A 17,369-nucleotide genomic window follows, 5' to 3' on the forward strand; every position below is an offset into this window, starting at 1 on the left:
CTGGGTAGATGGTGTAGTTCAGTCATAATCCAGCTCCATCCTCTGGTTAGTGACACAAGCAGAGGCAACTGACTAGGAACAGGGTAAGGAGCAGGCTGGATGGCTCAGGAAGCCAGGTGAGAGAGGTTACTCAAAGATACACTCCTGCTGGGGCAAGATGCACCTTACCATACAGTCCTCTCTGTAGTTCCTGGTAAACGTGGACATGAAGGGTACCCTGACACTAAACTTGGAGGAAGCTGCTGAAGGGCAGGTCAGGGGCCCTGGTGGCCACTACCCAACCCATATTCCTTGGTGGTCCTCAAGATGTTCTACATACCTAGGAATTAGTCAAGAAAGCTATGATTGAGGACCAGCAAATGAGAGGGTCTAAAGCGGTATCATTACCAAGGAAACCTCCATCAAGTATATGACCCCTGATTGTGATTGCCCACACAAGCTAATGGATGCCTCCTTTAGATATTCAGAATTATGGATGCCCTGGAACCTTCTGTATCATCCAGGACAAAATCTGCCTGCTACTTTTGCTGCAAACTTCAGAGTTGGGTTGAGTTTGGGTCTATCTTCATTTCCTAGCTTAGTCAGTTACAATGTTAAAGTTAGACTTTCTGTCATGCTTGACCAACTGCCCCACAAAGCATAGAGGTTCCGTGTACCTGGATGAGAGAGAAGGTCAGGGGCATAGTGTAGGATAGTTCTCTACCCATGTGGGTGCGTTCAGGTGCTCCCTGGGTCCCTGTATCTTCCTCTCCCCTACCTCATAGACCAAGGCCCCAGCTGCTCCTGACGGTATTAAAAGAATGTCTGAGAGAACACAGAAACCATCAACTCTGGCTGGGCTTTCTTTAGTGTTAAAAATGTCTTATTAAAACTTTGCTGACTTTACCAGGATCGCCATGTTTAATGAGAGGCCTCAACGAATTTGAAAGCAAAAGATGAAGAGAGGAAAAAAGCCATAAGCTGTAATCACCATAATTATACAGTCCCACGATGAGTTGAAAGCAGCCCCTGGTGAAGTCTGAGAGAGGAGGGAGTGTCATCTGTGATTGTGTTGGTTCTTAGGACAGCTGAAGAGAATGTGACATGAAAGTCCTTCTTTCCCTTCCCCAGAGTGGGTCTAAGACCAGTTCCCTAGCAGGGCCCAGGAGGAGGGGTGCATTGGGAAGGCAGTTCTTCAGTGGACTGAAGCCCCCAGGGGCATGTTCTGTTTCCAGTGTCAGTTTCTCCACTTGAAATCTGCAGTGGCACTGAGTAAAAGACAAATAGCTTTGTCATCTTTTCTGCTTTCAACAAAACACTTATTCTTGTTGGGAACTGTGAGAAGCCAGGCTTTCCTCTGGGACAGTGGACTCCACGTAGTTGGCTGTGCCTATCCCTCTGTGCGAGTGCCCATGTCCTTTCCTTGTTGACCTCCTTTTAGGCACGTAGGGAAGAAAGCCCTGTCACCAAGGGTTCAGCTGTAGCGACAGCAAATGGTGAAGGTCGGGGAAGGGGAGAGGCGCAGATGACATGTGGAGGACAGTAATTCCACTTCTTGACAGTTTCCCTTGCCTTCTGCGTGTCATCATCTGGCTGTTGCTTTCCCAAGGCAGAGTCCTAAATCCCTCATCTCTAATATCAGCAAACTCTCTCCTTCTAACCCATTCACCTTTCCCACAACTTGTAAACCACTGAATGAAAAATAGTGGGATTCATCTAAGACATATTTAATGCATCCCGGAATTCTAGTTGGAAGAGATTATGGAATTGGGTGCAGAAAGCTATGCTTCAAATGTCCTTTACCTTGGACTTTTGTTTGTTGTTGTGTTTTTATTTTTTGACAAGGTCTCCCTAGTCCCAGTCCACCTGGAAGTCACTACCTGGACCAGGATGGTGAGATCTGCCTGCCTTTGCCTCCTAAGGGCTACAATTAAAGGCTCTAGACACCACACCTGGTATGACCAAGGACATTCTAAATGCCACCCTTGAGGTTTAGTTCATTGCTAGGTAGTTGCTGCTGCTAAAATATTCTCCAATAGAGTGACCTTCTTCATGTCTTCTACCCACCTGATTTAGCTTTACTGTCTGGAACAATACTGTCCATTTATTTGGGGAGATGAACACAGACAGACCTCATAATGGTCATCAGATTTGCTTGAGGCCAGGCAGCTTTATCTACTCCTGTTTCCCCTGATGTGGCCTTCATGGTCCCTTTCTCTTCTGACTTTCATCTGGCTTATCCCTGGATAAGATGTGGAGGATTAGCATCAAGACTCAATAGAGCCTGGAACAGCACAAAATAGTGCCCCCCCTCTGCCTGCTGACCATTTCCATTTCTGTTATGACAGCTTTAATCTGCCTCTTTTTAAAATGGTCACATCCTGCTGTTGCTTATATTTTTAATATTTTATTCACTATTTTTATTTTATGTGTATGAGTGTATTGCCTGTGTGTATGTGAGTGCACCTGTGTAGTGTAATGCCGCAGAGGTCAGAAGAGGGTTTCGGATTCCCCTGGAACTGGAGTTAAGGCAGTTCGTAGCTGCCATGTGGGTGCTGTGAATCAAACCCGGGTCCTCTGCAAGAGCAGTCAGTGCTCTTAACCGCTGAGCCATCTCTCCAGCCCCCTGTTGCTTATATTAAACCATGGCCAACTACAACTCCAATGCCCTCCCTGCCATTTTTTTTTTTTAAACCTGAACTGCAGGGAAGGCTACAATTACCATCCTGTAGTTATGAAACTAAATTATTTGTAAGCATCATTTTCATCTGGTTAAATTTTATCTAGTTTTCAATCGCCATTCTGCCAAAGAGACACTTTTCAATTATGATTCAATTCTAATAAGCAGTATTTTCTAGGTAGGGACCTCAGATATGGTTGGTATATTTGTGTCTTCATTGAAGTCATTAGAAAGGATGTTAGGTAGGTCAGGATCACCCAAGATCCTGGTTGGCATAGACTGATAACTCATCCTCTCCTTGACTGCTGTGAACATATTTGCTTTACCTAGATATGAAAACCACAGAGGTTGGGGAGGTGAGCAGGGGAGACAGGGCAGGAATAGAGATTATTTTCAACCCTTATGTTGAAACTTCACTAATAATAGGTTTAAACACATATTCCCGGGAGTAGGGGTTGCCTTAGTAGGGTCACCTTCCCATGGAAGCGAGGCGAGTGAATGTGGTGTGTTCTTGGCAAATGCTACATGAATGAGGCCAGTTCTTATTGTTGCTCAGGTCATAAGGACTTGGCTATGATGAGGGGGTGTGGAAGAATCACTGCTGTTTGGACCCTGCCTCACCTTCCCACTGAACAGGAAGCCACCCAGAGCCACCCCCCAACCCCCATCACCTTTCTCAGGCCGTCTCAGCACTGAAAGGCTGGCTGCTCTGAGCTTGCTCAGCTCTCCTTCAGTGTCCCAGGCAGTCAGTTGCTTCAGAGCAACACATCACACACTATTCCCATATGTCATGGGCCTGCCTTCCTTCCAGAATGCGGTCTTTTCCTAACTCCACTGCAACCTGGGGACTTCATTAGCTGCTCTGACATAGGGAAGCATCACTTTGTTTCCACAGGAGCTCATTTGGGGGGTAAGCTTTTGAGGGTCTTACTGCATGGCCTGAAAGGCTCTCTGTCCTTAAGCTCCCTAACTTCTTTTTCAACACTCCAGTTTGGACAATAGACAGAGTTGAGTCTCTTCTTGACCTTAGTAAGGCAGTGTAGTCCCCTTCCCAGGACATTCGAGCTTGCCAATGCCTGGAGGCAACTGCCTCTTTCTTCTCTGGCTCACTGGCAGGACTAGGGTGGATTTGTTCCCTGAAGAGGTGGGCACTGTCTCCTGAGTGGTCCGCCTCTCCTGGTGTTTATTCTGTGCAGGATCCTGGCTCAGCTTCACCCTCTGTCTGCTCGCTGGACAGACAGTGGGCGCCCATGTGGTTCCTGTGTGGCTACATGGGGACAGGCTCCAGGGCCTGGCTGCACAGTGACAATGAACAGGCTGAAATCCTATAACCCCATCAGCTACTGCTGAAGTGAGAGCTCCTTCTACAAGGATGTCTTCCTTGAGTGGGGGTGGGGAGGAGGCAACAAGATGGCAAAGGGCTCAGGTCACCTCCTGAAATAGATCCCTGCCTGGCATATACATGCAGTCTGCCCCCAGCCTGCCTTGTGGGGAGATTGGCAGGGACGCGATCTGGATCAGAATCAGCCACTGTAAACACACAGCTGAGCCCTTCTGCCTCAGAGGATTCTGATTTTCAGTTGACTGCATAGCGTATTGGGGTCTGGGGAAGGCAGGAGCAGTCATGTAGGGGTGAGAGGAGAAGTAGGGGGGGTAGCAACCTCAGAGCCTTGCTCACCCCAGGTGGCCTGAGGCTGAACCACCATGGAAGTTTTTCTCTGAACACTGGGTGGTGAGGGCATTTTGAGGCATTTTCAGCTGCCAGATTGAACCATCAGCTATAACAGCTGGGATTTTAGGGGCAGGGGCCAGGAATGAGTCTCCCTGCAAATGACAACCAAACTTTAACTGTTCTGATGAAAAAACAAAACAAAACAAAACAACAACAACCAAAAAAAAAAAAAAAAAAAAACCCACACAAAACACCACCCCCCACCCCCCACCAGACCCTGCTGTGGATATCAGTTCATCAAGGTGACTTCTCTGCCTTCCACCAGTCAGGCTGGTTCTGCTGCCTCATGTTTTATAGTTTATGAAAAACAGACTTCTACATTCATTCTTCTATCTAGTAAAATCCTTTTTCACATTCCACATGGAGCCAGGAAAGAAAGAGAAGACAGAGGCCAGAAGAGACTTCGCTTACCACTGACCATAACAGGGACAGCACTGTCTTCCATACTCCCGTCCTCGTCTCTAAGAGATGTTCAACCACAGGCTGACCCAGGCTCCCTAGGGAAGCTGAGAATGTGTAGCAGTGCAGTGGTATCAGTGATGCCTCCCAGATGCTCAGACTTCATTCCTTCCCTGAGGCCCCACAGCACATGGTACCCAGCATTCAGCAGCAGTGACTCTGGGGCCACTGCACTGCCCAGCTGACCTGAACCAGCTTCCCATGACACATGCCACTGGCCATCCAGACCAGAAAGGTGGGGGCTGCTGAGTTGGCAAGGCAAGTGGAGATAGTCTCCCAGTTGTTTGTGATCTCTACCTAGCCTCCAGCTACTCAATACAAGAGTGACCCTTGGGCTGTCTAGGGGCCTTGGGGGACTTTCTGTAGGACAGGGAGCCTGTAGCCCTCTGCTTTCTTGCCAGTGCCTGTCCAGGGTCTTTTGTAATACTTCCAACTCCATTCTATTCTCCGTTTACCTCCAACCTCCAAGGCTGGCAGAATGAGGTAGCTAATGGGGCAGGAAGGCCACTCCTCTGTAATTCTTAGGGGTGATTCATAGAGCTAAGCAGTCCCAGTATGGAAAGAAGCACAAACCAGCAGAACATTCCTAGCTGCAAAGGGATGATCTAGAGATGATCTAGTTCAAATCATTTAAATAGAGGAAAAGAAAACCAGGTCTTAGAGAGAGCTAGTTATTTGCCCAAGATCACACAACTGGGTAGCTGGTGCTCGAAGCAGGAGCCATTCTGCATGGGGGCTGCTGAGGCTAAGGCGGTTTGGAGTCCCAGGGGCATCCTTGCTGCTCTGCGGAGGCAGATCTTCATACTTCCACTCCAGTACATTGTGACAGAAGTCTACTTCCATCTCTAGCCAGGGCCAGAGCATCTTTATAGCTGACTGGATGGGAGAGGCTGGCTCTAAGGGTCTCAAAAGAATCCAAAGACTATTTGCCATCAAAGCCTACCCTGTGTAAAATGTTCCACCCAACTGTCTCTCACTAGAGACCTGAGTCTCTAATGCCCTCTGGGGCTCTGCTGAGTCTGTTTGAAGACTCACCCTACAGGGTTATTCCCCAGGAAATGCTGAAAGGGAAACATGGCCTGGAGAATGAGGTACTGCTCTAGGTCAACTGACTGTCCTGGCTACCCCGCCCGCCCCCAAAAGCACCAGCCTTTGATGATTGCCTTCTGGCCCCAAGCTGGGGGGTTACTTCCTGCAGAGCTTCCTGGAGAGAGATCCAGTGAGCTGTTAACTCTTGCTTCCAGGGGAACTATAGCTGGCTCCCTGAGTTTCATCTCCATCTGACTCCCTGCTCCCCTCTTGCCCCATGCCCCGCCCTGCGTTTCTTGGCAGGCAGGATAGAATAACCTATAGCAGAGATGTCACTGAGTATCTGCCAAGGAGCCCTCTGCTTCCGGTTTTTGTTTCTTCAGTCCTAAGGAGCACTGTGGCAAAGCTAACCCATGTTCTCCTCACCTCTCTCCTCTGTAGCCCCCTGGGCCTGCTCAGGCACCTGTGACCTTGTTTCCTGTCTTTGTAGCCTAGGGCTAGAGTTGATGGGACTCTCATGGGATCAGCTGGGACTTAAATAGAGCATCCAGGGGAAGGTATTGCAGAGCACATGCCAGCTATATGGGGGGGGGCTGTCATTTCTCTTAAATGCCATCATGCTCTGAGGCCTCTTCCATGGTACTGTGCACAGGGGCAAGAGGACTGTCTCCTCCCCAGCTGGGAGTTCGCACCAGATGGCTTCAGCTGCCATCCAAATGGGAAAATGACAATGCTGCTGCTGTTAGGCTGGGGGCCCTTTGCTTCCTCTTGCCCACCCTGCCTCCCAAGAAGCCCTTGCCTCTCTGCCAGAGTCAGGCCCTGGGGAGGCCACAGTCTGTAGTCTTGCAGTCTATGTCTATTGTCTATGGTCAATTCTCAAAGCTGAGGGACAAGCACTTCAAAGAGAGACCAGGGCGGGGCGTGGTGGTACATGCCTTTAATCCCAGCACTAGGGAGGCAGGTGGATCTCTGTGAGATGGAGGGCAGCCTGGTCTACACAGTGAGTTCCAGACCAGCTTTTTTGGGAGACCCTGTCCCAAAAAACCCCAAAAAGAACAAAAAGAGAGACCAGGAGTGATAAGACTTTCTGGCCACCTGGGCCTCTGTTGCCATCTCTCAAACACAAAACCAGGAAGACAGCAGAGTCCGGCAGGCTAGTGGGCATTGAGCAGTAAGGAGTAATTCTTAGAAATGTCTGTTCCATCCATAGTCAGTAAAGCCTAAGACTTCCCACCAAATAATCCAGTAGAAGGTGACACAAAGGCAACCGATAACAATTAGCCAGGTGTTTCCTGTGGTCAGTTTCAAATTTTATAGCCACTGTGGAAGGAAGCATCTCAGTGAGAAAGGTTAGGGAAAGATAGGCTCTGGCTCATGAAGAGATCTTTGACCTGACTACTGACTGATGACTGATAGTTTGGTTTAACTGTCACCCTGCATGCTAGGCAAACCCTGGCCAGATACATTCCAAATGAACCAACTTGGATGAACCAAGTTGTTGAGGTAGATAGTCAAGCATTATATGCCGGCCACTGAAATCTGAACAGATTCTTAGCCGGTATAGAACATATTAAGAATGTTTGGAAAAGCTCAGGTACACTCTACTGAGCCAATGCCCATGTTTGTCTAACTGGCATATATGCCCCTTCCTCCTGCCTTGGCATGTGGGGAGCTCCCACTTCACTGCTTGCTACTCAGGGCATGCTTCTGCCTGTAAACCCCTAATAAATCGCACTCTGAGCAATCCTGGATTTGTCTGTCTAGTGTGACTTTGAATGCAATGTCCACTGGAAGGAGAAACTCTCACCAACACTGCTTTCGATGGGGGATGGACAGACCCCTTCTGCACTCCAAGTAGCATGGCCCCAGATGCTCGCGTAAAATGCTTCAAAGACTCCTAAGGATCTCACAAAATTGACATCCTTTGCGTTCAACAGACAAAACCTCCATGTCATGCTATGCCCTGAGACTTGGAGCGAATGACTGGTTAGATGACGTTCCTTTATGAAGGAAAGAAGGGACACTGTTATGTTGCGGGAAGAAGGGACTCTGGATTCAGATTCAGTCTTGATAAGACTCTAGCTGACTGGGCTACCCAATCACTTGGATCAACTTTTATTTTCTTCCATTGATTAGTTCTAAGTGATAGTCAGCCTCATGCCCATGTTTAGTGAGCTACCTGCCTTCACCTTCCCAGTTCTCCATCATTGGAAAATATGAGTATTCTTCTATAAGTATTCTTTCTCAGCAACATGAGAATGCCACTAAACTAGCCCTTCGCTTAGACAGATAGTGTTCAGTAGGGAGTAGAGGAAACATGTAAATCTTCCTTTAGAGAAGTTGAACACTGTATATCATATTCAGAGAATGATACCAAATATCAAGGCATATAGGTTGGTTGGTTATATTTGTTTAAAACACTGGGATGCTAAGACCAAACTCTTAGGCTACAGGCTTGAGTACCCTGATCATAGAGCTGATATCTCTAGAGCCATGGGCCATGTTCCCAGACTTAGCTCCAACTGTAGGGTTGAGTATTACTGCTCTAAGCACACAGGGAGCATGGAAGGGTCAACGGCAATTCATGGCCATCATGAACCCGGAAAGATCTGAATGCATCACCCAGTAGAGTCTCCCTTTTATGAAAGAAACTCAGGAAAGTATTTTAAAAAATTTGAGCCTTTTGTCATTTAAATACCTAAATCTCAGGAGCCTGGAATATTTTTCTCCTTCAGTCTTCCCAATAGCATCTCTGCAAATTCACCTATGTGACACACAGATATATAGAGGTGGCAGACGCTTTCTTGTTCTGCTTTGTTAACAGATCTAGGAGAGCCCCTGGTGCCAACAGCACTTCTGAGATGAAGGGACATCAATAAAGACTCCTCATAGAGCTTCCCTGAGACTATTCTTGCCTGTCTTGACACCCACTTCTCATGGAAAACAGCCTGAAGATGTTTTCTTGCACATCTTGCCCAAGTACCAGGTTTCCTCTCTTTTACCTCAGCCCACACGATCTACCTGAAGGACATCCACAGGACCATCAGAGATCTGCTTGCCCACAAAGAAAACCTCTCCTTTCCCTCAGTTTGCACCTGAGAGTCCATGTTACTTCCACAGTGTGCTTTTAACTTGTCAGCTAAATACCTAAACCTCCTCTATTCACAGCAGCCAGGCCTCAGCTCAACACAGAGAGACACCCCATCACTTCCTATGCAGTTCTTGTGGGGCAGAGGAAGTCCCACAGGCCAGGCCTTTGACAGTGCATGCAGCACCTTTTTGATGTGGGAGGCCACGTGACCTTGGTAAATCGGCTCTAGGGACAAAGGACCAGCAGGTTTGCAGCCCGCATTTTCTGATTTCTCTCATGAGAAAACCTACTAAGAGAGAGAAAGAAGAGCACCTATATTTTAATTGCCATCTCCTAGAGTTGTGATATACACATAGGGAGAATTGAAAAGAATATTTAAATGCTGTTAAAATGCATCCACCTATGGCAGCAAATGGCTAGGTGGTTTTCAATCAGGATTCTTAGATTATTTAAAAAGGACTAAAAGGTTACTAATCATACAGTAGTCATGTTTTACAAAGACTTTTCAACAGAGATGGGGAAACAAGGCAAATCAGCATCATCAGCTGGGTTCTACTCTCTGGGAAGGGGAACATGGCCAATTCCATGTGCTCCCCAGCTGCCATCTTGGTTGTCTCTAGTTTGACGTTAACAGTACAGCTGGGGCCCTATGAACTCAGTGGCTCCTTGATCAGTCAGTGAGGAAGCAGGATTGAATACTTCCTGTGCATCAAGGCTAATGCTTGAAGAACCCACCATGGAAAGTGGAGATGGTTCTGTCCTGTGCTATATGTAGATCATGGTATGGAATCTCATGGTGTATAATCCCATAGGGAAGTCCCCTCCTGGACTATTCTTACCCAACTGTTCCTGGGGGAAGCAGGTTCCCTTCTGTGTCACTCTGTGCCCCTGCCTCTCTAAGCTGGTGTGTGTGTGGGCAAGACCATGTCTCTGCAGTGATAGTGAACCTGTAGGCTGTGTCAGAATAAGGGACTAGGAAGAATGTAAGACTTTGGAGGGGTACTTGGGACAGTGATGGGACTCAGCAACTACCTTCCTCTCCAGGTCACATTATGCAAATGAGGCTGACAGAGGGCTGTAGGAACTCATGCAGAGGCCACTAACATACTAGCTAGACCACATAGCCACAACCCATGCAACACAGTTGCTTTCTGCACACAGCAAAAGCCACCTACGCAGCAACAGCAGCTCGCGACCCGCACCAGCGTGACTGTCAGAGTTCACAGAGGGAAATTTGGATTTTTTTTTAGTTGAGCGATGGCTCTGAGCCAATTTGGTTCATGGTACGTTCGATGGCCTTCTCCCCAGGCTGCTGTAGACGGATGCACAGATGGCCCAGCCCCAGGAGCAGTAGGGTCCTTCCTCCCCCAGAGCCTTGAAAAGAGGCCACAAGGCCCAGCCTGAGGCTGGGTGGTCAGCTGTGAACCTTCTGCACAGGGGGCTGCTTGCTCTTTTTGCAAATCCATCCCTAGAAGAGAAGCTGCAGACACTGGCAAAAGAAAAGGGGTGAGTGGAGGGGGAAGCACTGGGGTCCCTCCCACCCTGAAGAAGATGACAACCAAAAAAGGACAAAAAAAGTGTTTTGAAAAACCAAAACCAAAAGCAAAAGAAACATTGAGGGGGGAGAAAAAAAACCCGACTGAACTTACCACACTGCGAGTGAACTTTTCTAGGGAAGTTCTACGACCTTGCTCACTTTCTGGCTTTAGGGGGAGAAAAAAAAAAAAAAAAAAAAAAGGGTAGGGAGAAAAATACAGGGAAAAAAAATCCTTCAGCTTACATGTGATTTCCAAACAGCAGTCACCGCAGCTAAAGAACAAAACACAAAAGCGAAATGGGACAAAACGGGAAAAGGGAAGCAGCCAGAGCTGTTGGCAGAGCTGATGGAGAGGTGGAAAACAGGAGCCCAGGAGAGACGTGCTGCCTCCCTGGAGTGGAGGGGAGAGAGGGACTTCTCGCAGGGTCATGAGTGACGCTGCAGAGCTGGGGGCCCACAGCCTTGGCATTGTTGGGCCCAGTTGCTAGTTTCAAGGTGACTGCTCACTGCTTTCCCCTTGTTGAGAGCCCTGGGTGGTTGTGGTCAGGAGGCCCCAGGCAGTCATCTGGGGCTCCGAGTGGTGATACAGAGCAGATTAGCTCTGAAGGCTGTCAGCATGTGGTAGTAGTGAGTGAGGGGGGGATGTGGATGGGATGTTGGGAAGCAGCCACTGGGATGGAGTCACTCCTGAATCCATCTGTGAGTGTGGGGCAGGACTGCTTTCTCTCTTGAGGTTTTCCTGCCCAGAGGAATGTTTGCTAACTTCAGCAGCTGCCTAGTGACCTTCCTTCAGGGTCCTGAGAGCAAGAGAGTCTACTCATGTTGTCCTTTGCAATGACAAAGGGTCTGGGGCCTCAGAAAACAATAGGGTATGTTCTGAGCAGAAACTACATTTACCCAGGTGGGTAACACTTAAGCTCTACTCAGGATGTGTTCCAGGAGGTTCAGGATCCTCTTCCGTGGGAAACTGTTAGCCGAGGTTCAAAGGCAAAGGCAAGAGAAGGCAAAGGCCTGGAATATTCTTCTATAGGCTGCTCAGGAGAAAGAGAGGTATGGTGTATACCTGACTCCCCCAGATTTCCTACCTAGGAAGAGCAGAATTCCACCCCAAATACCTGCTGGTTTATTCTTGAGCCCCATTCCAGGCTTTGAGCCTGAGGCTGACAAATTCAGAGTACACCACACACACACACACACACACACACACACACACACACACACACAGAGAGAGAGAGAGAGAGAGAGAGAGAGAGAGAGAGAGAGAGAGAGAGCAAAGCAGCTGTGTTTGTGGGTCTGAAATGTGCTGGGAGCAGAGGGGTCAGACCATTCTGGGCACCTACTCATGCCCTCTGCCTGTTCAGCCAGCTCTCGAAAGACAGGAAGTTGCAGAAGGAAAACACAACACAAATGACACACGACTATAGAGTTGGGCTGGGCTTTTCTCTCACACAGTACCTGCAGGACCCATGTCTGGCCTCAGGGACCATACCAAGACTCTGCTCTGAGATGGTAAGACTCAGCTTCATCCCATAGGCACCAGGTGGCAGACACTGAAGTCAAGTCGGGTCTGTTCTAGGTCCAGCATTTTGGGCCTGTCATTCTTGTCCCCTGGCCACTGAGTTGGGTCACCCCCGACCTCCCCGGAATCCCATTATCATTGCTACATCACTGTCTTGGAATAGCTTTTAAAATCTAGCTCACCTACCCCTTAGAGTCTGGTTTTCCCAGCAACTACCCTCTCCACTGAAAACAACCCCAAAGAGGAAGAATTGGGGCAGAAATACCAGAAGGCTACGTTTCTAGACTCTACCAAGGGTGGCTCTTAGCCAAAACGGGAGGCCAGTTCTTAACCTCTCATGGCTGGAGGTTATAAATCTCATGTACTTTTTATGACCTGGACATTACTATCACAGGGTGAGTCCACTGTTGAAATGAGAAGGTGCTCTAGGCCTACCTGAAGGTGCTGAGTTAGAAACCTGATCTGTACCTGGAGATTCTCAGAAAGAAATGGCAGGGAAAGTAGTTTAGTCGCTATCTGGGGAAATAGCTCCACAATTCGGAAAGGGTATGGGCATGTGCACTGGCTTTTTGCTGTAAGAGTATCCCTTCATATGAGAGCTAGGAGATAACTGTAATGAACTTCATTTGTAACCTTTCCCAGGAAGGAGGTCAGCTCCTTCCTGCTTCACTGGCCGGTAGGTTTTCTTTTGCTGGGAGGATCTGCAAGCTCAGCTTGCATAGCCCACTTCCTGGGTTGAGGTGCATCTTCCCTTTTGTGTTCACACCCAAGGTGTGAGAGACTGAATGACCTCTGACCTTTCCTAGGTAGAGCTAGGTGCAGGTTCGTGAATTGCTAGAGCCTTACACTGTCCCCAAACTGGGGTCAATTTAGGTGACTTGAGTCTCAAGAAAACTTCCTTTGACTCTCTCCTGTGATATTTGGGCTGCAGATACCCAAAGCTTCCATGATCTTGCTCTTTCCTATAGTGCTTGAAAAGTGAGTATCAGAGCCATTTGTGGGGGTGTCAGCCCCATTTTACCAGAGCCCATCCTCCAACAAGGGAATTGTCAAAAGACCAGGTTTCATATTCTCCATCCCAGAAGGAGGGATGTGGGAACCCACAGAGCTGGGCTTCTGACAACATAGGTCTTCCGGAAGACCTTTTCTCTTTCTCAGTCTTAGACTCTTCCCGGCATGCCTAAATGCAGGAAGGCAGGAAATAATGCTCTCCTGGACTCTGCAGTTACATGGTACTAACTGGATACACAGACGGGATTCTGGCACACAAAGTACAGGTGACAGTACACAGAGAAGAGCAGAAGCCGAGAGGCAATCTGACAGACAGACTGCGGATGGACAACCACATGCTGGGGGACTGTGGTTAGAAGGCCTGGCAGGAAGGAGAAAGGGTGTGTATGCCCCTACGTGATGTGGCATGGAAGCGTGGAAGCCACACCTAACCACACCTGGGCTTCGGGTTGGAGCTGAAGAGTAGGAGAATCGTGGGCCCACTGGACTCAGGAGCTCTGTCTCTGACCTCCCCTCTCCTAGCCCCACGCTCCTCTCTGCTTTTCTTTCCATCCTCCCAGAAATCCCGCTGAGTTTGTCTCCGTTCAGTGTGCCCTTACCACCCGCATATTGAGGGTGTTGGGACCCTTAGATCCATGACTCTAAGGGCTTCAGGAGCCATTATTTAAATCCAAATGGAGGAGGAGGAAGTAGCTGAGACTCAGTTACTTCCTGTTTGAAAGAACTGGGAAATACTTGGGGGCAGGTGAAGGCAAGAAAGGGATTAGTAAGGCGGGACCAGTCCTGGGGATAACTTGGATATCTGGTGGCTCCCTCTTGAAACGAGCAAGGCTTTCTTCCCCATGAAGGGGCTGTCCCAGTCCTTGCTTCATATGACCCCTCGCTAGGCTGATCAAAAAGAGAAAGTCTGTTGGGAAGGGCTGGATAGATTTGGCAATGAAAGGCTCTCTTTGATATCCTAAGAGATTTGCTGGGGTTACTACCAACCTCGCATCTCTGGGCTGAGCCACTGTGGCTATGGTACTTGGTACTACTCCCTTCCTGTGGGCAAAACATGCAGACAGAGCAGTGGGAACAAGGAGGCAGAATGTCACATCCTGGACCTTGGGGAGGTTGGGGCAGTGACCATCCTCACTGTTTTCCATTGAAAGGGAGCAGATAGAAAAGAGGAAGAAGAGAAGAAAAATAAATAAAACCCAAGGGATGATATTCTCATTTAACATCAGCAGCAAGCAGCAGCAAGAGTCGACAGGGCTAAGAAAGGCAAGCCTTTCCCAAAGATACCTTCTTCTTGGCCAGCAACAGGTCCTGGTAAGCACTGGACCGCAGGAAGCGGGCATAGCTGTCACTTTTCATCAGCTTGTAGATGTGTTCCTGAGGAAGGAGGGAGGTGGGAGACACAAGAAAGAACTGTCAGCCAGAGCTAAAGGAAATGATAACCTGAACTGACCCTGGGGCAGGGGTGGGGGTGGGGGGAACAAAAGGAACCTAGGAATGTTTGAATGGAGTAAGGAAGTCTTGTAACACGTTCTGGCTCTCCCATGACACACTTAAAACAAGAAATAAAGTAAGAAACAATTAAAATAGTATTTTCCCTCTTAGAGCAAAAGATCCTTGAGGTTCATGTCTCCAAGGCTTTGGAATCAGGTCTGGGTGTCATGTTGGAGTGCATAGTGATTAAAACCACAGCACAGTAGTAAGAAGAAATGAACTACTGGTGTACTCGACAACTGGGAAGAATCTCAAGGGAGTTATGACGAGTAAAAAAGCTGATCCTCAGATTATACCATCTGATTCCATTTACAGAACATTCTTGAAAGGAGAAATTATAGAAATAATTATAATAATTGGAGCAGATTAGTGGTGGCCAGAGGTTAGGGATGGGGGATGGGTTGGTATAAAAGGCAGGAGGGGGGGCGCTGGAGAGATGGCTCAGAGGTTAAGAACACTGGTTGTTCTTGCAGAAGACCCAGGTTTGAATCCCAGCACCCACATGGCAGCTAACAACTGTCCATAACTCTGGTTCCAGGGGATCCGACAGCCTCTTCTGTCCTCCACAGGCATTGCAGGGCATGGGTGCACTTACCTACATGCAGGCAATACACTCATACACATAAAATAAAAATAATAAAAATAATTTAAAAAAGGCAACAAGAAGGATCTTTGTGGTGATGGGTGGTTCGGTGACTCCATACACATCGCCACATGATAAATTTGTATAGAATGAAGTGTACACATACTTGAGTACAAATACAATGGGAAATCCGAATGAAATTGGGGAATTGTGGCCATGCCAATAGAATGGGTGCAACGCTCTAACACGGTTTTGCAAGACGTTGCCATGGGAACTGGATAAAACAAATGGTACACCTCTGTTTTATTTCTTACAACTGCCTGGGAGTCTGCAAGTGACTCTAAGAAAAGTTCAATTTAAAAAAACAGCCTAGAGGGGCTCGGAAGATGGCTCAGCGGGTAAAAGCGCTTGCTGTGCAAGGATGAGGGTCTGAGTCTGAATCCCCAGCACCCATGTAAAAAGCCAGGCGTGGCCGTCTATATGCCTGAACCCCAGTACTGTGGGAGGACTGGATCTCGGGCTCACTGGCTGACTGTCTAGTTCCAGGACAGACTCTGTCTCAAGAAAATAAAGTGAATGGTAGCACAGTACACCTGACATCCTCAGCTGGCTTCTGCATGCGCGTACACACACAGACACACACACACACACACACACGCACGCACACACACAGACACACACACATACACAGAGCATATCTCCTCACACATATCACATACACCCCCACACACCCCACATCCACACCACATACACCACACACACACACACACACACAAGTAAAATAAAACGATATAATTGAGACATTGGTACATATGAGCACCACCCTTTTGCCTTGGAAGGTGGCCCTTGATAATCAGGTCATGGAGTACATGGGCACATACGGCAGCATGCTACTACCTCTTCTCCAGGGCTCTGAGTGACCTCTGTATTTTGACCTTGGCAAAAAATATCACCACTAACATCTAGCCAAATCCTATATGTACATGGTTCCTTCCTAATGGATCTATTCTTACCAAAGGCAGGATAATCCTGGCCCATGAAAAGAGAGCGGTGGAAAAAGGATTATTTATCCCTTGAGGTGGATTTCACCTTAGACGCATAGGAAATATCTCTGTCCCAAGAGAAGGCCTGTTGGGAGGGAGAATGGGCTGTCTGAGACGGTGGGGCTGACAAGTGGTGGCTAGCCTAGCAAAGGAAGCCTTGTCTCTCATGCTGTTCACTGTCCCTCCATGAAGCTGGGCAAAGGCCTCAGTACTGGGGGGATGGAAAGCTGGTTAGTGAGGAGAGAGGGCCCAGCTGAAAGGCAGGGCTTGTTCTTGGGCACCTCTTCCTGGCTGCTCTTCCCAGAGGCGGAGACTTCCTATCAGTTGTGGGGACACATTTTTGAGAAGCTGGGCTGGAGGAGCCTGAAGCAGTGGCCAGAGCTTGCCAAGACTCTCCCCCTACCTATATAGAAGAAAGTGAAGGTGTAATAGCTGAGATACAGAATTAACCTAGATGTCTATCAAATGATGAACGGATAAAGGAAATGTGGTGCGTGTATCATAACAGGAGACTCTTCAGTCTAAGAAGGATGAACCTAGAGAACATTAAGTTAAATGAAGTCAACCAGACACAGAATAACAAGTGCTGCATGACTGTTTGCACATGGGAGACATATCAAACTCACAGAAACAGAGAGCAGAATGGTGGTTGACAGGTGGGTGCAGGGCAGGGATGATGGGGAGATGCTGAGCAAGGGGAAGAATGTTTCAGTTAGACAGGAGGCCTCTAGTTCATCACACGACTACATTTTACAACAGTATCAGGTGTTCTTAAAAATTGCTAAGAGGGTGAATTTTAAAGTCCCAACCAAAAAATAAGCATACGGAGGAATATATGTGCTAAATTGTTTAATTTATACATTCCATAATGTATGTGTGTGTCCAAAGGTCATGTTTATTTCATGAAAACATGCTTTTCTTAAACTTGTCAATTAAAAAAATAATGAAAAACAAATGAAGAAAATGAAAGTGGGATGCAAGAAATGTTTTGGTCAGGTGTAGGAACTTCTGTACCCCATCCTGAACTAGACCCCAAAGCGTCCTGGGACCAGCCTCCTAATATGTTTCATACTTATAAAGGTGGAGCAGTATCTTCGCCAGCAGAATGGACTCATTGCAGGGAATCCAGGGAAATTGAACAGTGGCTTGCTTCGGAGATTTCTTTGTGGGCCCGCTGGGCTTTGATTGAAACACCTTTCTGTGAAATATTTTTCT

The 17,369-nt window shown here is 47.9% G+C and overlaps 1 protein-coding gene across 4 annotated transcripts in view; it reads right to left on the reverse strand.

Annotated features, from left to right (window-relative positions):
- The window catches only part of Rgs6 (regulator of G protein signaling 6), a 217,636-nt gene that overhangs the window by 14,408 nt on the left and 185,859 nt on the right, over positions 1–17,369 (reverse strand). For 3 of the 4 annotated variants that reach the window (XM_029554420.1, XM_008849806.2, XM_008849805.2), the window contains exons 14-15: positions 14,322–14,411; positions 10,620–10,673 (exon numbers count right to left, since the gene is read on the reverse strand). In XM_029554420.1, coding sequence (XP_029410280.1) covers positions 10,620–10,673; positions 14,322–14,411 — 144 coding nt within the window. The remainder of the gene's footprint in view (positions 1–10,619; positions 10,674–14,321; positions 14,412–17,369) is intronic. The other variant, XM_008849807.2, reaches the window with a different exon arrangement.

Source organism: Nannospalax galili, unplaced genomic scaffold, assembly GCF_000622305.1.
Source record: "Nannospalax galili isolate Female #2095 unplaced genomic scaffold, S.galili_v1.0 scaffold24, whole genome shotgun sequence".
NCBI classification, from domain to species: domain Eukaryota; kingdom Metazoa; phylum Chordata; class Mammalia; order Rodentia; family Spalacidae; genus Nannospalax; species Nannospalax galili.